The 25,927-nt window shown below is 57.8% G+C and overlaps 1 protein-coding gene across 3 annotated transcripts; it reads right to left on the bottom strand.

Annotated features, from left to right (window-relative positions):
* Positions 1–4,812: 4,812 nt before the first annotated feature.
* On the bottom strand, positions 4,813–25,449 carry ADAM11 (ADAM metallopeptidase domain 11). 3 transcript variants are annotated; one of them, XM_070773633.1, is made up of 27 exons: positions 25,311–25,449; positions 24,658–24,833; positions 15,600–15,676; positions 15,347–15,413; positions 14,300–14,385; positions 14,135–14,210; positions 13,663–13,729; positions 13,527–13,594; positions 13,109–13,183; positions 12,955–13,026; positions 12,627–12,793; positions 12,007–12,091; positions 11,795–11,885; positions 11,627–11,678; positions 11,041–11,140; positions 10,879–10,950; positions 10,683–10,775; positions 10,227–10,307; positions 9,694–9,744; positions 9,527–9,590; positions 9,210–9,309; positions 8,890–9,009; positions 8,630–8,798; positions 8,426–8,540; positions 8,248–8,338; positions 7,553–7,570; positions 4,813–7,022 (listed from the first exon to the last, which is right to left on the bottom strand). In XM_070773633.1, the coding sequence occupies exons 1-27, from the start codon at positions 25,378–25,380 to the stop codon at positions 7,007–7,009; spliced, it is 2,319 nt and encodes a 772-aa protein (XP_070629734.1). In that variant the 5' UTR covers positions 25,381–25,449; the 3' UTR covers positions 4,813–7,006. The 3 variants fall into 3 exon arrangements, with proteins under 3 accessions (XP_070629734.1, XP_070629732.1, XP_019838182.2); XM_070773631.1 differs by having other exon boundaries at positions 4,813–7,570; XM_019982623.2 differs by lacking the exons at positions 14,300–14,385; positions 15,347–15,413; positions 15,600–15,676; positions 24,658–24,833; positions 25,311–25,449 and having other exon boundaries at positions 4,813–7,570; positions 13,531–13,594.
* Between the last annotated feature and the right edge of the window lie 478 nt (positions 25,450–25,927).

Here is a 25,927-nt window from a genome sequence, read left to right as displayed (position 1 = left end):
GGGCTGCCCTGGGGCCATCAATGTACTGAACACTCCCGGCGTCCCTCCGGGTTGGGGTGGAGGGGTCACTGGGGAAATCTTGATTCACGGTCAGATGGATCATGTGAATATCTTTTTGCAAGAGCAAAGGGCAGTCAAGCATCAGGGCTGTTCTGTCGGCACTCGAGGGGACCGAGTGTGCCTTGTGCCCTTACAGCTCATCTGGAATGCAGAGGTGGCCAGGGCTTTGCAGCCTCATCAACCTCAGGAGGCAGGGAGAGGCTTCTGCCAAGTTCAAGTGACAGTGAGCCCTCTGGACGACTCCCGCCCTGAGGGCTGCCAGCGCACGTTTCCAGAGCTGTCACCAGGGGAATGGCGTAATATCAAAAAAGGACAATGACAGCTTGAGTCACAGTGCTGACCGACATTTATTTCCCACCTTGCTTTCGACATCAGGAGGTCTGTAGAGCCCCCATGAATGTAGAGCTAAGGTCAGGTTTCAGAGGGTCTCTGGACTGGGTGGGAACTCCTGGGGGCCTGAGCTGACCTCAATCCCTTAAATGTATCTGTGGCACCTCAAGAAATGAGACTTCCCTGGTGGTCCGGTGGCTAAGACTCCGCACTCCCAATGCAGGGGGCCCAGGTTCAATCCCTAGTCAGGGAACTGGATCCCACATACCACAACTAAGACCCAGGGTAGTCAAAGAAATAAATATATACTTTTTAAAGAAATGAGACTAAATCTTCATCTTCAAAAGGCCAAATGCTGAAGCTGTTACTGACAGCCTATGAACTCCTTTTGGCAAGAAGAGGTGTCCTCGACACCAAGCCGTAGGCCCAGGGTTGCCTCTCTCCCGCTGACCTTCTGAAAATGTTGATAGAAGTTGGACTCTCTACTTACAGAAAGTTCCCGGGGGCCAGAGCCATACTCAGAGGGCAGGACACATCCAGAACTCTCAGTCTAGGTGAATTTAAAATTCCCCAATCCTATCAAAGTCCTCCTAGCCCCTCTTTTGCCTTCTAGAAAGGTACACCCAAGATCCCTCTGACCTTATGTGAGGTCTTGCCCCTGGCAGCTGGTTCAAACCTTTCTTGGTGTACTTTGTTTCATATTTCAGGTCCTTGCCTGATTTCCAAGTTGCCTGGGTTTGATACTGCAACTTAGTAGCATTAGTTATTGTCTAAACCTAAGCCATTCATTCTGGTGGCTACTGGCCACACCTGGCAATTGAGCGCTTGAAACATGGCTCACCGGAAACTGAGATGTGCTTTAAGTGAAAATACATTCCTGATTTCAAAGACAGAGTGCATAAAACAAATAAACCCAAAAAACACAAACCAAAGAGACCAATGTAACATCTCAATGATTATGTTGATCGTGCTAAGTCACTTCAGTCGTGTCCGACTGTTTTTGACCCCATGGACTGTATCCTGCCAGGCTCCTCTGTCCATAGTATTTCCCAGGCAAGAGTCCTGCAGTGGGTTGCCGCTTCCTAATCCAGGTGATCTTCTGGACCCAGGGTACATCTGCATTGGGCAGAAGGGTTCTTTACCACTAGCGCCACCTGGAAAGCCCATATTGGATTTAGTAAAATGTATTAACTTTACCTACTAGAAATTTTTATTCTTTAATTTTATTGAATTTTTTTCTCTGTGCTTCTGTGCTGTTTTCGTTGCTGTACTTGGGTTTTCTCTAGTTGCAGCAAGCGGGGCCACTCGTCACTGTGGTGCGTGAGCTTCTCACTGTAGCGGCTTCTCTTGTTGCAGAGCCCCAGCTCTGGGATACAACGGCTGCAGTAGTTGCAGTTCCCAGGCTCTAGAGCCCAGGTTCAATAGCTGAGGCAGAGGGGCGTAGTTGCTCCACAGCATGTGAGATCTTCCCAGACCAGGGATCGAACCTGTGTCCCCTACACTGGCAGGTGGATTTTTATCCACTGTGCCACCAGTGAAGTCCAGAAAAATTGTAAATGCATACATAGCTTGTATGTGTAGGCTGCATTCAATTCTGTTGGACTGCATTCAGTTCTGTTGGTCTAGACACTGGGATGAGCCAGAATGAATTTGCAACCCTTCCTTCAACTCCACGAGTAGACTCTAAGGTGCCAATGTCCCCAGCTTTGAATCTTGGTCACCTCCAACTCATGAGGACACCAAAGGGACCCACACATTAGCTCAAACAAATAGAACTGGGGATTGAGATCTGCACCCATGATCCACCCAGAAATTCTCAACAGGGACTTCCCTGGGGGTTCAGTGGTTAGCGCTCCCTGCTTCCACTGCAGGGGGCATGGGTTTCATCCCTGGCAGGGGAACTAAGCTCCTACATGCCGAGTGGTGTAGCCAAAATAAATAAATAAATAAATCCTCAGCAAGCAGGTCCTGGTTTAGAGAGGGAGACTCAGACACACACTGGGAGTCATTTTATCTACTTTTTTGTTTCTACTTTTGAAAAACCAGATACCCAGGAATTCCTTCAACAGGTGGTCTTCAGAGCAAGTTTAATTTCTGGTTCCACATCACACTTTTTAGGCACCACTCTGTCAGAACTGCCTGACATGTTCTAAGCCAAAGTAAGTACAGGTTTCCCTGCTGTCCAAATTAGAGCACTCCTAGGAGAACTTTCATAAACCAAAATGGTGTAAAGCAAAGAAGCAATTACCTTAGGAAACATCTTGCTAACACATGCACAAAATAAATTGAGATAAAGTGCAGATGTTCACAGTTCAAGGCTATGTGGTTTAAAAACAGAAAAAGGACTTCCCTGGTGGTCCAGTGCTTAGGACGCTGCACTTCCACTGCAGGTGGCATGGCTTTGATCTCTTGTCAGGGGAATTACGATTCCTCTTGCCATGCATCATGGCCAAAAAAAGAAAAACCCAAATGAACAGAAAAAGCTATGGCTGTTAGATGCTGAGTGTGGTTCCTTCTGGTGTCACTCTCACTCCTTGGGGTGCTCGAGGCCTCTGTAAGAGCTACTGCAAACAGGTGCTGAGTGCTATTTAATTAAATCAAAAATCCTCTTCAAATTTCTTTCAGTTAGGAAAACAGGTACTAATACAGGTCTCTTGTAAAAGCAAAAGGGCATAAAGTGAACTTTCACTAAACGAGGGATGCCTGTAGTTTTCCAGTTATCTGTCTGGGCCAGGTCTGATTGTTCCATGCCAGCCTACAGAGTCTGACACCTGGGCAGATGGGGGAGTGCTGGCATCAGAGGTGCTACCTCCCTGGCATTCCCGCTGCACCCCCTCGTACCTGCTCCCCTCTGCAGCCTCCTGCATCACTGTGCACCCATGTAAATAACAGGGAGCTCTGGGGGCTCCTGAGGTTGAGAGGCAGGTGTGAGTGGTGGAGCACTGACCTGCAAGAGCCAAGTGCCAAGCCTCCCCTGAGTCCCCTGCCACTGTCTGCCAACAACCGACAGTTAATTTATTTTTGGCTGCACTGAGTCTCCATTGCTGTGTGCAGGCTTTCTCTAGTTGCAGTGAATAGGGGCTACTCTCTGTGGTGAGCGGGCTTCTCATTGTGGCAGCTTCTCTTGTTGCAGAACATGGGCTCTAGAGCGTGGGCTCAGTAGTCGTGGCACACAGGCTTAGTTGCCCCTCGGTATGGGGGATCTTCCCAGACCAGGGGTCAAACCTGTGTCCCTCACATTGGCAGGTGGATTCCCAACCACTGGACCACCAGGGAAGTCCAACAGCCACACTTTTTACTATCTGAAGTGTCAGCTGTATACACATCAGACCAAGTTTGAAGGTCACCACGGATTGGGAATTGATAAGGGGTTTGGACAGGGATGGAAGAGTTGAGAGGCAGAAGCGATGATGCTGTAAGTAGGGTTTGCAGCCCAGAAGAGAGAAAACAGGGCGAGCCTAGACTTCAGGTCATGACTGAGGTTGGAGATGGATTCTTGTCGGGCTGCCTCACCTGTGAACCCACTGGGGGAAAAGCTGACCTTCTGCAGTGGGGGAGTCTGGGGGCAGAGGTTCCAGATGTGCTGGGGGACTGAGATGCCGGAACAGGGTGGGAACCAGGAATCCAGGCCAGCACTGCCCAGGTCGAGTCCTGCTCTCTCTGCACGTGACCGGAGGGGTCCTGGGGCCTCCTGTCCTGGTGAGCAGCTTCTAGCTGCTCACTCTCCCAGGTCCCTACTGCTGCTATTTCTTGCTCCCGTTATCTCCTCTCTCCCATTCCCTTCCTTCCTCCTCACCCCAACCTCTCTCATCTTATCTTTCCCCTGAACAAGCAGGACTTTCAGAGCCAGATATCTCCAGGCCCAAAGCATCCGGAGGCCAGGATGGGAAGACTAGGTTCTTGGCTCAAACTTGGCCCCCAGTGTGGGGAGGGCTCTTGGCCTTGGCTGTGCTCAGCCCCTTCCTGCCCCAGGCACAGTGAGGCAAGAGTCAATTCTCTGAAGGCCTGAAATGAAAGCACAGCACCCTTGGGACCAGAGAGCAGTTTGATCCAGCTTTCTGGACTCTTTTGGGAGGTGAGGAGAGTCTGGCTTCAACCATAAAAGGGAAGTTGAGTCTTCTGCCTCTTGCTAAGATGCTTTCCTGCTCAACTCCCATCTACTTTGCTGAAACTGGAAAGGACAGTTCTCTTTGTTGGGAGAGTGAGGAAGCGGAAGGGCCAGGCCCTCCACCCAGTCGGTGCCTATTTCCTGGCTGGGAATGGAAAACTATGCTCCTTCTTTCCAGTCTCCCAGCGCCCAGTCCTGGGTGCTCCCTTCCCGCTTTTGGTGTCCAGTCATCACACTCCCTCCAGGGCCACGGAGCACAGGGGAGGGTCCTGGCCACAGTGTGGTCATTCACAGAAAGGAGACACAGGCTGGTGTGAGTTCCGTGGAAGCCCTGGGACGTGATCTTTAATGGACGTTCCTGTCCCTGCCTCCCCACCCCGAGCCCCAGATGACGTATTTACAGGATGCTGTTTGGAGCCAGTTCCAGGCCCACGTCAGTGTGCCTCCACCCCTCCCTGGGCACCGCCAGGGTGGGGGCTGCCAGGGTGGGGCAGGAGGATGCGGACAGCTGGGAGCCAGGTGGACTGGTCACAGGAAGTCTTGGGTTCTCCACACCCCATCCCCACCCCATGTGCACGCACACACAGACGTGCCCGTGTGTGCAGAGGTATTCACGCTTGTGCGGAGATGTGGATCCAAATGCTTGTGCCAGATGCATCGCCACCTGTGTGCACGTGAGTACCACAAGAGGCTGCCTTAAGGTACCCCCGCAATAGTGCAAAACCCAGCCCTTAGCTTCCCGACCCCGCCTCAGCTTGTGTGGCTGGCTGGTGGGGCAGAACTGGCCAGAGGGGTACCCCACCTACTCCCTTGCTTGGGCAGTGCCAGCTGGAGCTCAGTATCAAGGACCGCACTGCAGATGCATCCAGCCACCTTAAAGGGTGTCAGTGGGCCTCAGTCCCCAGTTTGCCCTGAGGCGTGGTACAGATAAACTGGGAGCCATTTCTTCCATGATTCCTCCTCAAAGATGCCCCAGAGGAACTAAGACAGGCAGCTCAAAGACCCTGGGGGTGTTCAGAAACCCCTGGGGAGGCTCAGGGGTATCCCTGGGCAGAGGAGCTCCATTCATTTGTGGCTTTCATCCAGAAGGTAGCTTGATCCCCAGCTTGCCCCTGCCGGCTGGTTTTTAGCAGTCAAGGAGCCAGAGCTCCTATGTCCCAAGTGAAGGTCATGAGGAAAGGCCATGGGCAGGACCGTGTTTGTGGGGGGACTGAGGAATTCTGCCCAGCCTCAGCCTCAGGTTTGGCTGCAGTGGGGATCAGATCAGAGGACTAATGGGGAAAATGACTGTAAACTTACTACTTGGCCCTGGAATGGGGTTAAGGAGCAGAATGGGCTTGACAGGGCCTTAAGGACGTTTCTGGAAGCTGAGGATCAAACGTTAAGACTTGCCTTTTCCTACTTCCTCTTGCACATCACAGGCAGAGCCCCTAACCCTCCAGGCACTGGGCCACCCCTGGCCTTCCCTCCTTGGGACAGTGCTCCCCCAGCAGATGGCCTGGGACCTCCAGGCCATGCCAAGGGGCACTTAAACCCTGAGTCAGCCCCAGCATCACCCTTCTTGAAAGGGGGAAGGTGCCATGTTATTTCAGGGACTACATATTCTAGGACCCTACCCTGCTCCCAAATACATGTGTCCTGGCAGGGACAGCAGGACGACTGTTTGGGAATTGAAGACAATCTGGGACGTGTGGTCGCCGTACCCATAACCTAGGCCTCGGGCACGGAACAGGCAGCTTTGGTTTGATTCAGCACTCGGACTTGTCTCCAAGCTCAGCAGGGCTGGGCGGAGGGGGTGCGCAGGGTTGCCGGGCCCCTGCCGGGCTTGCCACGTTCAGTGAGAAGATGCCAGGTGTGACCACCCCTGTGGGGACGGCCAGAGTCACACCCCTTCGGGAAGGGCCAGAGGGATGGCCAGGCCTCAGCTCCTTCAGTCCCTCCTGAAAATGTTGAAATATCCCCACAGCTGCCTGGCCCAAGCACCCCCAAAGTTACATTCATCAGTTGAGATTCAGTTAAAAAAAAAAAAAAAAAGAAAAAAAAAATAAATAAAAGGTTGATGTCAGCTCCCTCCCCCTAGGTTCCAGAGAGGTTAGACCCTCCCTGGTCCCAATTGCCTGGTTTTGAGGTCCCAGCTGCCTGGTTTTGAGGCGGGGCCATCCCAGGCCACGCCCACCACTGACTGCGTGCCCTCCCGCCGCCCAACTTGAGCTGTGGCAATCTGTGATGATGGAGGCTACATTCACAGGAGGAGAGTTGGTGTGCAAGGCCAAAGCCGCATGAGGTGGGGTGGGGGACCATGAGGAAAATGCCCTCCAGGCCTAGTCCACCCTGGTGGTGTGAGGGCAGGGCCACGACCCGGCCCCAAGCCCCTGTGGGGCCAGGAGTTGAAGGGCTGGGCCCGGAAGACATTTGCATGGTGCCTCCCTCCGTGGCTGGGCGGGGGCAGCCTCCTGGTTCTGGGCGGAGATGGTGGGCGCCAGACTCGGAGGGAGGGTGGGGTGGCACTTAGGCCCCTCCGGACCTGGAACGGAGAGGGGGCATCAGGGGAAGATATGAGGCAGGGCCTAGAGGGAGAGCACCCCCACCTCAGCCGGCCCCGGGAGGTCAGTGCTGGGCCCTGGAGGCAGCGAGTCACAGGCTGGCCAGGGAGGGGGTCTGGCGGGAGGTCAGACAGTGGCAACATGAAAGACAAAACGGATGGGACGCAGAGGTAGGCTCCCTTCCCTGGGGAGGAGTGGTGGTGGTGGGGCGCGCACAGCTCCAGGTCCACGGGGCCAGAGGTGGGTTGACCATTGGAAGGGCAGGAGTTAAAGTACCAAGGCCTGAGGGGTGAGTGGGCTGGAGAAGGGGGCACGGGGCACGTTGAGGACTCTCTTCCTGGAGCGGGGTTCTCCCACCCCGGGAGTGACAGCCGTGACCGCAAGGGTGGGGGAACCGGCCCCAGCTCCCCATCAACAGAATGCGAGGTGACGAATGAGATGGAGGAGACAAGGACAGCGGGAGGGAGAACGTGGCCGGCGTCACACTGCCCCCTGCTGGGTCGGGTCGTACCTTCCTCGGCGGATGTTTCTTCAGGAGCCAAAGCGAGGCGAGGCAGAGAAAGGAAAAGAAGCCTTCCGTGACCCTCCCCTTCTCCCAGGGAGGGGCCTCCGGCTCCCAGGAGACACCTGGCCCCAGAGATGCTAGACATTCCTTTGTCCCTAGACGCTAATGACAAGTCCAGGGATGTTTATCCCAGGTTCAGAGGAAACAAAAGAAGGGCAGGTCCAGGAAAACCTACAGAAGTGGAGTCCTGCATTTGAGTCCTGACTGCAACTAACTCACCGCCTGACCCTGGGCCTCGGGTCCGTCCTCTGTACAGTGAGGGGTTACACCAGCTTGAGGGCCTCCAATATGGATGCCCACAGAACAGCCATTAGGGCCTGGGGACTGGGAACTCAGGCAGCCCCTGCTCAGCTCCGCTCTGTGGCCAAGCTGGGAGGCACTGAAGAACAGGGGGACCCAATCTTCTCATTTTTCAAGAGAAGCTGGAAATCTGGATTCTTAACATAAAATCCCCGGGTTTTAAAAGTCTGAGTAACTGATTTTTTTAAATATAAAAACAAGACCCTGTGGGCTGGCTTGGCTTGCAATGTGTGAGCTCTGGTTTAGCTAACCTCTCAGGGAGGTCCCCTCAGCTCCAACAGCCTGGGGTTCTGATAACCCTGGGGGATGCAGGGGGTGTAGGGGGCGTATTTGTGTCTTACTTAAATCCCCAGCCCGTGCCACCCAGGACGATGGCTGCAACCAGAACAGCCCCGGCGATGGAGCCGATGATGATGTTGGTGCCGCTGGGACCTGGGGAGGAGAGCAGGGTAGGGTTGGCCGGGGCAGGCATGGAGAATGAGAAAGACAGAGCCCCACCCTGGCCAGTTCCAGCCTCACCCTTATATCTCTCTGTCTCCCCCGTGGGCGGAGACGTGGGCAGGGGGTTGTGGATACTGCAGTCTTTGCCCGTCCAATCTGGCTGACAGATGCACTTGCCTTCGTTGCTGCAGACCTAGAGGTGGGGTGGGGCCAGTACAGGTAAGCAGGGCCCAGTCCCCTCTTATAACCCCCTCCTGCAATCCCTGGCCTCCAGACACCCACCCCGTGGTGGGAGCAGATCCGGCGCTCGCCACTGCCTGGGCAGGTGCTGAAGTTGAAGGCAGAGGCTGCCAGGCAGCGATGGTCCAGGCACAACATGTTGGGCCCGCAGGCTGTGCCATCCTCCACGTAGCTCAGGTCTGAGCCATCAGCCAGCTGCACATGACCGCCCCTGGGGAGATGGCACAGCGAACCTCTGCCCTTGCCCTCCACCCCCCACACAGCTGCAACCTCCCCTTCCCCAGCCATGGTCCCAGCCACACCTGCAGTCCAGCTCCTTGCCCTGGTGGTAGAAAGTGACGCTGCTGATGTCTCCCCCTAGATCCCCCAGCCGAGGAGCTCCAGAGATGTTGACACAGAGGAGGAAGCCACATAGCACATCCCTGTTCATGTAGAGACAGTGAGACCCAAGTCTGACCTCAGACCCAATTACAGACCTCATGTCTGCCCTCTCCCCATCCCCCGATTTTTCAGTCTCCCATTAGGACTCAACATCCTGCCCCATCTCTGAAAAATCCCTGCCCAGCCCCAGAGCCCCAGCCTCTAAACTGGGATGGCCCAACCAGAAGCTTTGACAACTTACTGTTTATTGCACTGGACCCAGCCTGACCCCTTGCGCCCACAGTTGCCACGTTCTGTCCCCTCCACATTCAGCTTCTCATAGCAGAAGCGATCAGCAGCCGCTGTAGGGAGAAGAGGCCAGCGTCACCGTAACCACTCCAGAACCCACCTGAGACCTCAGGCCTGCTTCTCCAACAATGGCCTGACTCCAAGTCCAGCTGAGTCACTGAGATCCTGGGGAGCTGCATATCTTTTGGAGGGGTGTTCAGCCAGAGCCTGCCCCCCTCTAGCCTCTCAATTCCAGTATCCAGATACCTTCTCCCATCTCCAAAGACTCACCATGGCCCCAAAGGGCCTGGCACTGCCGGTCCCGGGTTTTGCAGCGACCTCCGTAGCAGCGGCCCTAAGGGACAATCAGGAGACAAGGGACAGAGACACTGAGGACAAGACAGGACACTGGACTGAGCCAGAGACCGAGACAGGGCAGAGCTTCCATCCCTTCATACCTGTTCGTGATCACAGTAGTAACCGTCCAGCTTGTGCAGGTTAGGTGGACACTGTGGAAAGAGGCACTGGACTGAATAGAGCTGCCCCAGGACTGGGAGCTAAGTTCGGCTCCAGGGAAGAATAAAGGCCTGCCAGGTAGGGGCTCTGGCCCAGGGTCCCTCCATATCAAAGACAAGAGCAGAGAACTCAGATCACATGGCTTAGCAGGTCCCAAAGCCTCTCCAGTCTCCATCAGTTTTCTGCACCTACTTCACAGGCCTGGGAGTACTCGATGACTGGCATGTAATAAGGATTTAGACATTAAATAATATTATTATCCACTGATATCCCTAGTACACACCAGGCATCTAGCCAGACTATAAATACTGGTCGAATGATTGGAAGAGCAAAGCCAGGAGGCATGAAAAACTCATATCTCAGACGAGAAACAGCCTGATCAGCGGTGGCGACGCCAGCAGCCGAGAGAAGGGCTGGGGAGGGAGATAGTGGCCGCCTCGCTCGGGGGTCCGCAGGGCAGCCGGGACGGACGGACCTGGCTCGAGTCCCCGGTGCAGGTCTCCGCGATGTCGCACTCGTTCACAGCCTCTCGACAGGACACACCCCGCGGCTCGTACTAGAGAAGGCATGCATTGCGGGGTTCAAGCAAGAACCACGCACTTCCGCGTCTTCCCGCCTCCTCGGCCCCACCCTCTCCTCGGCTCCGCCCCGGACCTCTCCCTACCCACTCGCACCGTCCCCAGGTCCGCTCACGGTTCCGTCCACCCCACCACTTATCATCAGGTGCTCCGCCCCACTCCCGGTAGCCCCGCCTTCAATAGAACGTAGGGTGCCGCACACTCCACCCCTCTCCTTTCCCATTGGCGCTTTCTTCGCGTTAAGCCCCGCCGCCCCTACGGCCCCACCTCCCTAAGTCCCACCCTCTACATGTACTCTGCCCAGTACCTCCCGGTCCCGCCGCCTTTCCGCCCCTGCGGCGGGTACCGCTCACCTTGCAGCGGCGACAGCAGAGACCGTCGCTACACATGGCGTCGTGAGTCAGAGTGCATTTCTTGCAACAGTTCCCTCCCGCGCGGCTGCACTCCTGAGGGACACCGAAGGCGAGCCCTGACCCTCCCCACCCAGACCCTCCCTCGCCCACCCCCGCGTCCCCCGCCTCCCACCTGGCGCCCGCACCCGTCTCGCACCTGCACCGAGCCGCAGTCGCACTCCTCCCCCGCCTCCACGAAGCCGTTCCCGCACTCAGGCGGGTCCAGGAGCTGCGGGGATGGGGTGTCGTGTCGCGAGTCTGGCCAGGACCCTGCCCAAGCCCCGCTCCCACGTTCCTCGCCCTGCGGCTGGTATTATACCTTGAGGGGCTTGTTGAAGAGGCAGCTCCCGCCGCCCTCCTGAAGAAACTGGTTGTACTCGTCGATGCTGCAGCGCGAGAACTTGCGGGGCAGGTAGAACCTGGGTAGGGGTGAGGGGACCGTGCTGCCGAGTGCCCGCCGGCGCACCCTCTCGCCCCTTCTCAAGATTGGGATGGGGTGCACCGGAGGACTCGGTCACTGTCTCGAGGAGGCTGAAGATCTATGTGCTTGGACACTGCACGAAAATCCTCCCGCCTGCCCATCAAAGGGCAGTGGGCAGGGGATGCCGCTCCAGTTGACTCCCCGAAACTTCAGGACTCCGAGAGAGTCCGAGGGAGGTTTGTGAGCCGAGGAGGTGAGGGGCCTCCAAACGAGGCTTTGGCGGCGCCCAGTGGGCGACTGTGAATATTGCAGCCTGGACAATTGTGGCGTCCGGCTAGGGAATGTATGTCTCCCTGTACAGTGTCCACAGACAACTGCGTTTCTTGGAATTCTGAGTGGTCCCGAGAGCAGGGTCTCTTGAGGTAGCCAGGTCCAGAATGTCACCCAATGCTCACCCTGCGGCTCCCTTTGCCCAAGAACTCACCCAGTGTCTTCCATGATGCAACCCAGCCAGTTGTCCGGACATTTGCAGTCCCCTGCAAGTTGAGCCAGGTGAATGTAAGGGAGGGTAAAAGACGGTCCCCCTTGTGTGGACACCCTCTTCACTTCTAGAATGTGGGTCTGGGCTGGGGGTGAGGGTCTTCACTGATACCTGCCGAGCTCCGGTGTTTATTCCACATCATGCCCAGGTTCTGCCCCAGCGTCTGGGCCAAGGTCACCGCCATGGCCCCCATGTTGTCATACTTGGGGTGAAGAAGATGGAACCCAAAGATGTCTACATCCCTCCAAAAGGCACAATGTTCATGCCCTTCGCAGCCCCCTCCCTCCAAGCCCCCACCCCAGCCACGCCCCCACCCAGCTTACCTCGTTCACACCCCCTCCCCTAGACAGCGAGCAGATGCCCCCCACGTAGGCAGCCCCGCTGCTGGTGCTCTGGAAAGTTCTGCCCCTGGAAGAGAGAGGGTTGCCAGGAGAACTGGCTAGCCTGTTCTCCCTGGTGGCTAGCCTGGGCTGTGAGGGGAGACAGGTGAGCCCCCATACCAGAGCCCCTCCATGGGGAGGTGATGAGCAGTGCCCTCCATGTCAGCCTGTGTGACTCAGGCAAGCCCTTTCCCCTTTTGGGTTCATTTGCCCATAAGCCAAATGAAGGATTTCTAACAGGTCATCTCTAATTGCAAGGACCTTTTATCAGATTTTTCTCCCATACCAGGGCATTGGGTCCCTGAGAAAGGGATGCTGGGACCATTTGAAAGGGGGAGCAGGGTGAAGGGGAGGTAATGGGCAGAGGAAGGTCACAGGGTAGGGAAAAGGGGCCTCAGCCTAAGAGGCAGGGGAAGATGACCAGCCACTGTTGCAAGGGCAGGTACAAGGGGATCCCAGTCACCTCGCCCTGCAAGAGCACCTGGCCCAGAGCCATGTTCAGTAACTCTGTGATCTGCAATGATCAACAGAAGCTGGCAGGGTCCATGGAGTGGGGGACTCACGAGAAGAGGTGGGTGGCATCACTGGCCTCAGGCAGGCCCTCCCGCCTGTAGACCATGAGCCTGGCCAGGGTCTCCAGGAGGTCATCCTGAACCTGGATCTTGTCCCCATCTGCCCACGTTTCCATGGCAACCAGCACGATGCGGGTATTGAGCTGCTCCTTGTACATCTGTGCCAAGAAGGGAGAAGATGAGGAGGGGGTTGGAGGTCAATCTGTCCGTGCAGGAAGTTGGGGTCAGAGGCTGCCTATGCCGTCGAGCGCTCACCCCAAGGACATGTGCTTTAGTGTGGGGCGTGGGAGGAGAGGGGAAGGCAGGGAGGGCTGCTCACCACATCTGCCAGGTTCACCACGGACTTGGCAAAGTTGCTGGTGAGGACCACCGACTGCCGCATCTGCCCGAACTGGGAAAGAGGGTGGGCAGAGGGCTGGGCTGCTTCCAGTCCCTCCTCCCAAAGTCACCGCCCCCTCTGCCTGGGAACATACCAGCTGGTGGTCATTGATCACAATCAGCTCCACGTACTTGGTCTCACTGTGCACTGTAGGGTGGCCCCGGCGGACCTAGGGGGAGGGTGGGCACTTGGAATCAGTTCCCTCCACGTCTGGTCAAGCTGCAGACAGACTCTAGAGTGGCTGGGCTCCAGCCAGGAACAGTACCAGCTCTCCACTGGCGGGGGCCCCATCCAGCCTTGATATGGGACAGGCAGCCTCGGTTTGCCCAGGACGGGGATGTGTGCAGACACTAGCCTTAGGGAGTGGGGTGGGGGGCTTCCTCCCAGGGGTGTTCTCTGACCTCCAACCACATCAGTCAGAGCCCTCCTTTGCCCCAGCTACAGATGGGGATATCCTGTCTGGACCACTGCCCGAGGTCTCTGCAGTGGGAGGTCTGTGCGGGCCCCCGTACCTGCCTTTTCCTTCTCAGCCTTGGCCTGTTCAGAGGAGCAGGATGGTCCGGGGCAGCAAACAGGCAGCCTGGGGGGAGGGTGCCGGTGAGGGGGGCACAGCCGGCCCCCTCCCTAGCCCCGCTTTCCCTCCCTTACCTGGCTCCCTGCATCCGAGGGGGGCTGGGAGAAGAGGGGTCCGGTAAATGAGGTGGGGAAGGGGTCCCTGCAATGAGGGGAAATGAGTTCTTGGGGGGGCTGGCCAGGTCTGCTCTGAACCGCATTGTGGGGGGACATCTCCTGCCCTTCCCCCCACCCCACCCCAGGGTGACCCAGCACTGGCCGGAGCTCCCATGTCGGATCTGGTCTCCCAGATGCTCAGATTCCAGGGTCAAGACCTGGGGGTGCCCTGAGAGATAGGGGCAAAGGACACTGGAGCCTGGTGGGAGGTTACTTGGAGGACAGAGGGGACATTGGAGCTGGGGGGCATAGGAGGAGGGAACCAGAGCTGGGGTCGCTGCAAAGGGCAGTGAGGCTGAGGTTACCAAGGCGGAGGAGGGTGGGGGAGGAAGGAGGCAGCCGCAGCCACTGAGATGACAGCCACTGGGACGACGAGTGGGGAGGGGCTCACCTGGGCGTTTTCCCAAGGCCCGGCCATCTCTCGGGGCTCCACGATGTAGGTGAAGTTCCCATCAGAGAAGACCCCACTGCAGTGAGAGAAACGCAGCTCTCCACCGTCCCCACCGGCCCCAGGCCTGGAGGCTCCTCCCACCACCCAGCCCCTCCCCACACTCACTGCAGCCCCTGGCAGGTGGAGAGGGCAGCAAAGGAGTGGGGGTTCCCTCGGAGCTTCCCCTGGTAGTAGCAGTGGTCTCCAGCACCCTAGGGGAGCAGAGAGCGTGATGGACATGCCCCCTTCCCAGCATGAAGGCAGGAGGATGCGTGAGGGCTACTGAAGCTGCCCGTGTGGTGTGAAGGTGGCTGGAAATCTGGGGACCTGGAGTCTGGCTCTGCTCTGGCTGTGCTCCTAATTGGCTGTTTCACCCTGGGCAAGTTCCTAGCCCTCTCTGGGCCTCCCTTACCTCATCTACAACATGAGGACCCTGGAGCACATCAGTGCCTCTTAACCATGAACTGGGGCTGGTACAGGGGTCACAGACTTCTTTGAGAAGACTAAATGACATTCACATAGCACCTACTGTGTGCCAGGCAGTGTTCTAAGTGCTTACCATGGATCAGCTTGCTTAATCAGATGAAAGCTATGGGCTCACTCCCGACACACACACACCATTTCACACATAGTGTGTTCACAGATGCCACAGCCTCCATGGACCACCCTGGTCACGTGGTCTGCGGTCTGTGAGGGACTGAGCAGCGTGTGTCCTCCCTGCTCGGCTCGTGGGTCAGACGGGACTGACACCCCCTCGCCTCTGCTTCCTGCAGAATTACTTGTGCTCCAGTTACTGAACAAGCTGGAGGGGGAGGGCCGAGGCTATTTATAGACACTCATTTATCTTTGCTCACACCCCTGGGCCTTCGGGCCTGGGACCCTGGGGTCCCAGGGAGCCAGGAATTCCTGGAGCCTTGGTGCTGAGCAAGATTCCGGCCATGGAGCACTAGGGGGTCCTGAAATGTCTCCAGGCTGGCAGACAGGCTGGCTGGGGCTCTGTCCCCTGGAGTTGGGCAAGGGGAGCTCAGAGCTCCACACCATTTGACAGGCTGCCCGGACTCTGATCCTGGAGGGGCCAGGCCAATCCCCAGTGCAGAGTATACCCCCAAGCCCACCTCCACCGACCACCTTCCCCATCATTCCACCTCCCTGACCCCTTCCAAAGGCACTCACAGTGCTGTGCTGGGTCAGCCCCTCCCGGCTGAAGTGGCGCTCCACGTATTGTGAAGAGAGAAGGTGACTGGAACAGAGTGGGCAGGAGGAAGAAGGGGGTCAAGGTGGGGCTGGGTCCTGCCTGGGACCCAACCCCTCTCAGATCCAGGCCCCCTGCCCCAGCTCAGCCCCCAGCCCCCACAGCCACACAAGCCCAGGCCATGCCTTGCCCACCCGCGGAGTGCTCAGCCCCTGGACTCCAGGCCACACTCACTGGTTCAACTCCAGATCCAGAGTGAAGTTGGAGTTGAAGGCTGGGATGACGAAGCTCACCTGGGCCAGATGGACAGGCTGGGAGAAAGGAGGGAAGGCAGAAGGGGAGTTGACCTGGGGAGGCCTGGAGGTGGGAACTGAGGGGCCAGGGAAACCCGGGTACAGGGAGCAGCCCTGGGGAGGGGATGGCCCAGCCCCGGCAGCTGTGGGGACCACTGATTTGGAGGGAAGATGCTTTCCTCTAAGCTCATCTTCCTCCAAGACCCTGTTCCTTTCCTGAGGTGGAGGGGCAGGTGTGGGCATCCTTAGGCACTGACCTCCCTGCTCTCTGGGTGCCAGCCCATGCTCTCTGGTGTAGGTGCCTCCCTGGAGCCAGTCTACAGGAGCAGCAGGGAAGGACCAAGGCAGCTCAGCCTGCCCACTGCCTCACACCAGACCCTCCCTGCTGTTGGCAGGGCCACCCCCACTCCCAGGTAGACTAAAGGGAGACCCCTAGAAGTACCATGGGAAAGAGGCAAACAGGAGATGGGGTGCAGTGTGACCCCTGGGCCCCACTGAAGCAGGTCCCTCAGCTCCTCCCTATGTCCCCCTCCCTACATTGGCCCCAGCCTCCATTTATGGAGGAGGCTTTGTACGCTCCAGACAGGGTTAGAATTGATCGAAGGGCCACTGGAAGCTGGGGTGATGGGCAAATACCAGTCTGTCTGGAGGAAAGAACTTGGCTCCTCTACCCTCAAGTCCATTGCCCTCTGCCTCGCCCAAAGCAGCTCATCTTTAATATTTCAATCCCATGGTTAATTTTTAAACACGGAAGTTTTCCCGATAAATTTTTCAGAGGGGCCTTTGCCGTGGGGCTGGGAGGCTCCAGGTTGTCATGGCAACGTACCAGGCCTGAGCAAGATGGCTGCCCTCCCAGGCCTGGGCGCCCAGCTACTGTGGGGGGTGGGGGCTCCAGAGCTGAAGCTAGTGAGCCTGGAAGGAAAGCGACCCTGAGATAAGAAGGGGCAGGAGAGTCTGGGCTGAGTGGGAGTCGGCCTTCTCAGCTCCCATGTCCACCGCAAGCCTTAGGTCTTACAAGAGATCTGGAAGCAGGAGAAGGGCCTAAGCAAGGCTGGAGCCTTCTTCTCATGCCCGTCCATTCAAGAAGGGTAAAATCCAGATCCCCAGATGAGGGGCCCACCACCAAGCTGTACAGATGTGAGGAAGTTTGTTGGCTGTCTTTTTTTGTGGGGGGAGTAGGTTACAAGAAGGAGGGGAGCCCCAGTGTCACAAAACCCTGTAGCCTGGAGCGAGGCGGCTTCCTGGTCAACTGCCTAGACTTCTACTCTTCATGAGCCTTTGGCATGTGCCAGGCACTGTTCTAAATACTTTACGTGTGTGCGTGCTCAGTCGTTAAGTCATGTCCAACTCTTTGCAGCCCCATAGACTGTAGCCCGCCAGTCTCCTGTTCATGGAATCTTCCAGGCAAGAACACTGGAGTGGGTTGTCATTTCCTCCTCCAAGGGATCTCCCCAACCCAGGGATCAAACCTGCACCCCCTGCATCTCCTGGATTGGCAGATGGATTCTTTACCCCGTCATCACCTGGGGAGCCTAAACTACTTCAAGAATCATCATATTCGATCTTCTCAACAAACAACCCAACGGAATAGATGCTACTGTTATCCTCATCTGACATATGGGGAAACTGAGGCACAGAGAGGCTAACTAACTTGCCCATGGTCATAAGACTAAGAAGTGGTAGAGCTGGGACTCAAGCCTCAGGAATCAGCTTCTGGGGCCTTTTTACCTGGAAGGTGAGGTAAGGTAGAAGTGGCCCAGTGTCCATGAGAGGCCCTGGGAATCAGGGTGAGAGTGCAGAAGGGCCAGAGCCTGGGTCGGGAGCCCTCTGAGCCCCAAGGACACGGACTCACCCCATCCCAGGTTGACTGAAGCTCCAAGCCTCATCCTGAGCCCCTAGAGCATCGATTAGACTTGAAATAGAAAGTCAAGGACAAGGAGTCACTGCTTCTTCCTCCTCACCTTGGCCTGGATCACCTCTGCTTTCCCCTGTCCCTGGGCCCTGACCAGCTCTGTCCCCAGTACCCCACCTCCTTGGTCTGGCCCATCCCTGCCCTCCCTCTCCCCTTGGGGGACTTAAACCCTCTCTGCCTTCCCCACCCATTCCTGTCTGGACCACCTCTTTTCTCTCCTGCCTTTAGGTCTGTTTCTACTTGTTCATTCTGGCCCAGGGACAAGCCTCTGTCCCTGCTCCTATGCTGGCCACCCAGGCGAGCAACCTGTCCAGGCCCCTTGCCTTGATTCCACTCTCGGAAGCTGGTGGCCTCAAGGATAATCCAGCAAATTCTCTGAGTTCAGACTTTTTCCCCTGAAAATGGTAAGAGGAGCCTAGATGCAAGCCTGTGAGGTTGGCTTGTGTGGCAGAGGCTGTCTGGGCTCAGAGGATTCTGGAAGGGGCGACCCTGGTGCTTGCAGAATCTCCCCCACTTAAGAAGTCGGTGAGCTAACCCACCAGGCTCCCCTCTCTCTGTGCGGACCAAGCTGACCACCCCCTCTGGAGACAGTCACATCAGTAGGGGAGCAGACCCCAGGTTCTCTCTGTCCTCAGCCCATCTGCAGCCTGCCGAGGCCTTGTCTCCCTCCCCACCTGGCAGGGCCTAACTGGGGGCTGGGCGCCTCCCCAGCAGCTTGTGTCTTGTGTCCCAGCAGGACACAGGGCTCAGGCCAGGAGGGGACCTGGGGCAGTGCAGGGCTGCTGCGGGGGCTGGGAGGCAGGCCCAGGAGAAAGGGGAGGGAAAGTGCATAGTTGTACAGGTCTGCCTGACCTGGCCGATGTGGGGGACACGATGGGGACACCCTTTGTTTGCAGGAAGGGAAAGATCAGGCAAACCCACCTCAGTCCCCAGGACCTCTGTACCCCAGGTGGCTGGAAGGGGGCTTCTGCTGGCACCAGAGTCCTAACCCCCCCAGCCCACCCTCAGTTAAGATTTCAGCTCATGTTCTATTAACCCAATTGCTCCTAGCATGGCTGGGCTCCTGCCCCAGCCTGGCCCGTCCCCGACCTCTCCTGTGATCCCTCAGTCCCTCCCTTGGGAGCCCCTAGTGTCCCTGACTGCCGTCCTCCCCTGCACCCAGCTGCTGGTGACAGCCGACCAGGCCTCCACCCTGTGCCCTGAACTTGCCTCTTGCTCCCCGGCCACTGGCTCCCACATGCTCAGGCTCATTTGATCTCAACCCGCCCGGGCCGTCTGGTGCTCATTTTATAAGTGCCAGGGAGGGATACTTGGAGGTGACTGGCCCAGGGCCACACTGGGGGAGGTACTGGGTCAAGGCTCACCCTCAGGCTGGTGTTCCTGTTGCTCACGGCCTCTGTGACCACCTGACTGCGGTGACCTTGCCCACCCCGAGGTTTCCCTGTTGCCAGTTGGTCCACTCTCCAGGAATCCGCTTGCCCACCACCAGATAGAATGCAGAGGTCAGGAGATAAAGACCCTGCTGAAGTTCTAGAATGTCAATACAGGTACCAGGGCTCCTCTCTACACCTATGGGGAGGTGTAGAATCTTGGGGAGGAGTCTTGGAGAGTCCTGTGGGGGAGGAGGTTAAAGGCCTTTCTGGTTCCCAAATGCCCCAAAATTCGAACATCCAGGTGCTACTCCTCACGCAGCAACCTGAACCCCTCCCTCTGAACCTCCATCTCTTACAGGACCTTCTCTTCCTCACCCTCATCTGTGACCACAAGCCTCCACCCACTCAGCCGACAGGGCTCTGAAGTGAAGTGAAAGTGGCTCGGTCGTGTCTGACTCTTTCTGACCCATGGACTATACAGTCCATGGAATTCTCCAGGCCAGAATACTGGAGTGGGTAGCCTTTCCCTTATCCAGGGTATCTTCCCAACCCCGGGATTGAACCCAGGTCTCCCACATTGCAGGTGATTTCTTTACCAGATGAGCCACAAGGGAAGCCCAAGCATACTGGAGTGGGTAGCCTATCTCTTCCCTAGCAGATCTTCTGACAGGGCTCTGCTCCTCTCTATTCCTGGACCCTCGGGCACACTGATTTCTTTGGTCACTGATTCCACTTTTCACAGGGGTGGCACGTAGGCCCCTGGGGCTGCAGATGCACCCGCCCTTTTTCCTGCCCAGGAGCCCCTACACTTATGTTGTAGGAAAGGCATCAGAAAGAATGAGTGAGCTGCTTACCCTCTCTGAGCCTCAGTCTCCCCACTGGTAAAATGATGTTGTCATGAGGACTAAAGGAAAGCCCTCTTTAACATGTTATTCTCACAAAGGTTGTGCTTAGTCGCTCAGTCATGTCCTACTCTTTGCGACTCCATGGACTGCCAGCCCTCCAGGCTCCTCTGTCCACGGGGTTCTCCAGGCAAGAATACTGGAGTAGATAGCTATTCCCTTCTCCAGAGGATCTTCCCAATTCAGGGATAGAACCCAGGTCTCCCGCATTGCAGGTGGATTCTTTACCGTCTGAGCCACCTCACAAGGGTTAGTAATAATAAATGAAGAAAGAAGTGTCAATGTTCCAGCGGAACTGAGCTTTGAGGAATTGGATAAACCATGTGGGCTGGTGGTAGCAGATGGGGAGGAGCCAGAGAGGCAGGAGCCCCGACCTGGGAGAAATCCCCCCCGCCATTCCCTGCCCTGGTCACTCAAGATGCAATGAGGCTCCACTTTTCAGCAGGACCATGGGAGTCCTGGGGAGTGAGCACAGTTGGGCCAATTTCTGATAATGGAATTTGACCTAAATGCTTGAAGACAGAGTCACTTCCTTATAGGGTCATTAGTCTCTCTGGGGACAGAGTCTGGGCAGCTGGGTCCCTCTAGACAATCAGGAGGGTGCTTAGGTGAGGCCAAGTCCACAGGTTAGTCTGGCTGGAGAGGACTCAAGACACCTGCCATGTTGCCCCCCCACCCCGCAAACCTGCCTGGAGTCTGACAGGTAACCCTAAACACCCTAGCTCCTGTTTCTGGCACCCAGCGCTCCTGCCACACCTGGCCCGGGAGGGAGGGCAGGCCTGACAGATGTTGAACATCTGCTCTTGCCGGGTCCCAGGACCCCTGACACCCATCATCTCCTCTAATCCTCCCAGCAGTCTGGCAAAGCAGGGACCACTGTTACCCCCATCTCATGGGTGGGGAAGGTAGGGTTCAGAAGGCTTGTCCAGGTCACTCAGTCAGAAGCAGGGGAGCCAGGACCCACAGAAGCTGTCCTGCCTCAAGCCACAGGTGTAGCCTTTCAAAGGGAAACTGAGCTTCCTGAATGAATTCTCTCTGCCCAACCTCAAGGCAGGGCTGGTTCATGGCCCTCCCTGGAGCAAGCTGGACTCAGCGCAGATCCCAGCCCTGGCTTCCAGCCACCAGTCTCCTCCAGGAACCCCCTCCTGCCTCTGACCCCAGGGCAGAGCTGTGACCTTGGCCGCAGAAACCACAGCACAGCCTTGGCCCAGGGCAGGTGCTAGGGCTCCAGGCACAGCCTATGTCTCCCTGCCCATGACTGCCATCTTGCAAGGGCAGGGGAACTAAGGCTTGCTTAATTGCCCCCCCAACCCTCTTCAGCAAGACAGCATGAACACCGCAGCACACACCCTTGGTCAAGGGCTTCCAGGTGGGAACTGATGGTCGGGACAGCCCTCACAGGAGCGCAACCCAGTGACTGAGGTCCCCTCCTCCAGCTGACTCACGGCCCTGGGACCCTTCACCCCTCTGTTCACTAACTCACATCTTGCCCTCTGTTTTGTTCTGAAGGAGGCTGGGTTTTTCCAGGGGGAGGCACAGCCCACATAGCAGCTTGATCCCTTCAGAACACATATAGCCTCCAATTCATTCAGCCCACTGACCCAGGTACCCCTGTGCAGTGAACAACCAGCTCGACTGTACACTGTAGCCCAGCTCACTCTTCCACCTCACTCCCAGCTGCAGCCTCCCGCTGATCACAAGTTTCTGCACTTCCAGAAGCTCCCCCACCTCTTGGCCCTAGGCCCAGCCTGCTTGCAAACTGGACAGAAGTGAGGTGTTGAAGAGAGCTGTGGCAAAGAGGGCAGAGGCCCCTGGCCCCCTCTTTGCTGTACCCCTGAGTGAGAGGTCAGCACGCGCTGGCTAAGAGGGCTGCCCTGGAAATCGGTCTGACCATGCTACTTAAGTGCTGTGTGACCTGGAGTACTTCACTCTCGGTGCCTGTTTCCTCATCTGTGAAATGGGAATAATAATATCCTCACCTCCTGGAACTGGGTTGAGGATGTAATAAATTAATAAGACACAAAGGCAGAACAGTGTCTGTCCCACCAAGGGCCCAGTAAATTTAAGCTTTAATTTCTCTAGCTTCTAATTCCTTCCTGGCCAGCTTCCCTCTCCCTGGTCCCCACTCACAAAAGTCAGGACTTTCCCCATCACCACCTCCTGGAAGTGGGTGGGTCTGAGATGAATGTTCTCATCATCTTGATTTGAGGGATCCAGAAGCTAGGCCTCAGAAAGGTGCAGTGGCCAGCCCAAGGCTGGAGCAGGTGAGCACCCCGGATCCCCCATCCCACCCTGCCAGCCAGCATGTGTCTCCCAACTCGCCATGTGACCCATAGCAGATGGAGATCTTGCTGCTGCCCCAACAACTTGCTTTGCTTGAGGTCCCAGATGGGTGCAAGAATGTTGGACAAAACCACACAGTGGCAGGGGTTGGGGGGCACTTCCTTTGGGACACCGGGCTCAGGGCTGCGCAGGCTCCACCAAGAGCCCCTGAGGTTCTGAGGCCAAAAGTGCTCCAGGGAGAAATGCCCAGCGGGAGCGGGAGGCATTCCGGTGAGGAGGGAATATTCCAGAAATCTCATCTTGTCTCCCTTGGTCCTCCTCCACCTTGTGCTGGGTAGGGTTGGAAAGTGCCGCCTGTGCCTAAATCCAGAGAGTGCAGAACGGCACCATGGGAAGAGCCCTGGTCTTGGAGAAAATCACTCCACTGATAAAGGTCTCATTGACTGGGACTTCCCTGGTATCCAGTGGCCAAGATTCTGTGCTCCTAAAGCTCTGGGTTCAATCCCTGGTCAGGAACTGGATCCCACATGCCAGCTCTAAGAGTTCTCATGCTGCAACTAAGACCTGGTGTAGCCAGATTTATATATTGATATATAGATATATTTATATATAGATATATCGATATATAGATATATTTAAAGATCTCATTGACTTTGGGCAAGTTACTTAACATCTCCGAGCCACAGTTTGCGTATCTGCAACATGGGTAGACAAAAGTTACCCGCCTTACAGAGTTGTGAGAAGTCCACCTCAGGGGAAACAAGTACCCACAAGGCAGGGCAATGAGTCAGTCTCCTGGGGAGGCTGAGGTGAGCTCCAAGGGAAGGGAGGGAGATCCCCACTGGAGGTGACTGTGACCACTGCCCCACAGATCCACAGAACCCTCCACTCCTGCCCTCCAGACACCCTGTTTGGCTTATTCAGACTTGGTCAGGCACACATGCCAGCCACTCACCCAGCAGAGCAATACCCAAAGAGATTCCCCCATCCTCTGTGCATCCCGTACAGTCTAGTTGCGCCCATCCTGACCTCCCCTCTGTCACAGGCACCACCATACCTCAGAATCCTGCCTGTGACTCTCTCTTCAGGAAGGACTAAGCTGAAGGACCACCCACTTTTCATTCCTCCCTGGCCCCCCAGCTTTCCCTCATCCCTGTCCTCTGATCCCACTGTGGCAACAGCCCCTCCTACAATCTGGACATCCCCTATGATACCAATCAGGAGACCCAGAAGCCTGCAACAGAAGTCAGCTCCCAGCCATGGTTCACAAGCAGGGGGCCACCAGGGGAGAACGTTGGACTGAGGACCAAACCCAGCCAGGATGACCCCATCCCTGGCCCTGGGACCATCCCTACTGCCCATCTACCACCTGCCAGGGAGCCTGGGCAGCCTCCATCCCCTTACCCTCCCTTCTAGCCCACCTTCTTCTCCCCCTCCCCTCTGCCCCTCTCCCAGGCCTCCCTGCTCAGGACCATTAAACACCCCCTCCCCTGCTCTCTCAGGCACTGCCCTGAGTGATGGTCCATCTATTATGCATGCTGCCTTCCTGCTCCATTCCATTTCCCGACTAGCTCCCCTGCACCCCCACGGCCCCCTCCACCCCCCCTAAGGGCTTTTAACCAAGTACATTAGGCAGGGCCAGATGCCAGTCTGACAGATATCCATAATGCTAGCCTCCGTTTCCCTCCTTCCTCTCTCTGCCCAGCTCGATTCACCTCCCACCACTCCCAGCTGCCAAAACTTCCCAGACCTTGGTGGTACCCTTCCTCTGAGTCTCTCTACTCCTCCTGTTTCTGCCAGGCCTCACCATCCCGCCCTCACCGCCCCTGTTGGCCTGGCTAACTTTCAGCTTCAAGCTCCTAGAGAGCCGAGGCGTGCTGAATGAATATTCCATCTGGGTGATTATTATTCACATGATATTAATTAATTATTAATTGCAATTAATCTCCTTCATTTCTAACCTTCCTCAGGGAGGCAGGAGGGGCCTGGCAGCTGAAAGGGACAGGGGGTGAGTGGAGTTGGCATTTGTGAGTGAGCCTGGGGCCTCGAACATTTTCCCAAGGCCCCACCCACAGTAAGAATGGGGAGGAGAACAGCGGTTCTATCAGTGCACAGGGGGAAACTGAGGCAGAAGTAAGCACTACGTTGGTCCCTCCAAAAGCCCATTGACAGTGGCTGTGGCAGAAACCCAGGAGCCCGAACCGCTGACTTCCTCCTGCCTCTCACTGCCCTCCCCAAGCTCCATGTGGTGTAGCATCGCTTCTTTGGACAGGAGAGGGGGCTGGTGGAAGGCTGACCAAGGCTGGACTGAGCCCGGGGCCTTCTGGGTCCTCTGAAGGCAGGGAATCCCCACCCTGACGGGAGGGGGCCTGGAGAGGGGCAGGCAGGTGCTCCCACTAGTGGGTTCTAGCACCCTCTGGGTAGCCCATTGCACGGAAGGGGAGGCGCCCAAGCCCAGGCTGCCCCGTGGTCGCCCCTGGGCTCTAAGGCCTGCTTCAGCCCCCTGGCCTCACCGCCCGCCCCACTCACCGGGCCGCCCGGAGGCTCCTGGCGGACCCTGGTATCCAACTGCTGCTTTCGGACCTCTCCCCCGGAGCTCTCCCCCACCAGACGGCTGGGCTCAGTGATCTCCGGGGCTTCCGGGCCCCCCAAGTGTGGAGAGACCCTCCAGCGCAGAGCTCCAGCAGGACCCCAGGTCCCCACACCTGGGGAGAGAAGGCCATGGCTGCAGACGGATGCCCACCGGTGGGGCAAGAGACCAGGGCACGGGGTGGGTACGGCACGCCCCTCCCCCACTCTGCTGTGGCCCTTGGATCCCGGGGGTGCGGGGGTTCTGGGTGGGAGGACCTGCTGCCCTGCAGAAGGGGAGAGGGGCCAGGAGCTGCTGCACTCCAGCCCGGCCGTCACGACTGCCCCCCCCCGCCCCCAACCCCATCTCCCCGCGAAGCCGCAGAGACCTGCAGACTCCACGGCCGGCGACAGGGGGCTGGCCGCGGTGGGGGCCAGATGGGGACAGGTGGGTGCCTGCACCCTCCCTCCTCCCCCGCCCCCCGCCCCCCGCGCTCTGGACCGGCTGTCACCCCGAGCACTGCAGAAAAGGTGGCTGCAGTAGAAACTGCCGCAAAACCCGGGGCGGGAGCAGGGAGGGGGCGCCGGGGCCGGGCCTGGCGGGGGTCACTCACCCGGCGAGGGGAGCAGCGGCAGCAGCAGCAGCGGCAGCGCCGCGAACGCCCAGCGCCGCAGCCGCCTCATGGCTCGCTCATAATCCTCAGGGTCCCGGGGCTGCGGCGGCGCGCGGCGCGGGCGGGCGGGAGGAGCGGAGGGCGGGGAGGCGCGGGCTGCGGGCGGCGCGGGCGGGGGCGCGGGGCGGCCGGGCGGTGGGCGCGGGCCGGCGGGAGGCGGCGGGGAGGGCGCCCGGCTCAGCGCGCTCCGGCCGCGGCCATCCCGGCGGGGCGGCGGGCAGGGTTAAGAGCCGAGCGGCGAGCACGTGAGCCGAGGGCCCGCCCCCGCCCCCCGCGGGCCCCCCCAGCCGTGCAGGGCCGGGGCCGCCGCGGCGCGAGGACAAAAGAGGCGCCGCCCGCCCGGGACCTGCCTTCCCGCCCCTCCTCGGCCCCCTCGGCAGGTGCAGGGCGGGGCGCGCCGGTGTCCACCTCGCGGTACCCGCCTCAGCCTCCCTTGCTTGGAGAGCTGCGAGGACCCGTCTGTTCTTAGGGGGCGGGAGGCGGGGTACAGAGGGACCCCCGGGTTCTGACCCGGAGATGGCCCCTCTGGGGCAGATCCATGGCTGCCCTGCCTCGGT

Source organism: Bos indicus, chromosome 19 (genome assembly GCF_029378745.1).
Source record: "Bos indicus isolate NIAB-ARS_2022 breed Sahiwal x Tharparkar chromosome 19, NIAB-ARS_B.indTharparkar_mat_pri_1.0, whole genome shotgun sequence".
NCBI lineage: Eukaryota > Metazoa > Chordata > Mammalia > Artiodactyla > Bovidae > Bos > Bos indicus.
This window is presented reverse-complemented; position numbering and strand designations above follow the sequence as displayed.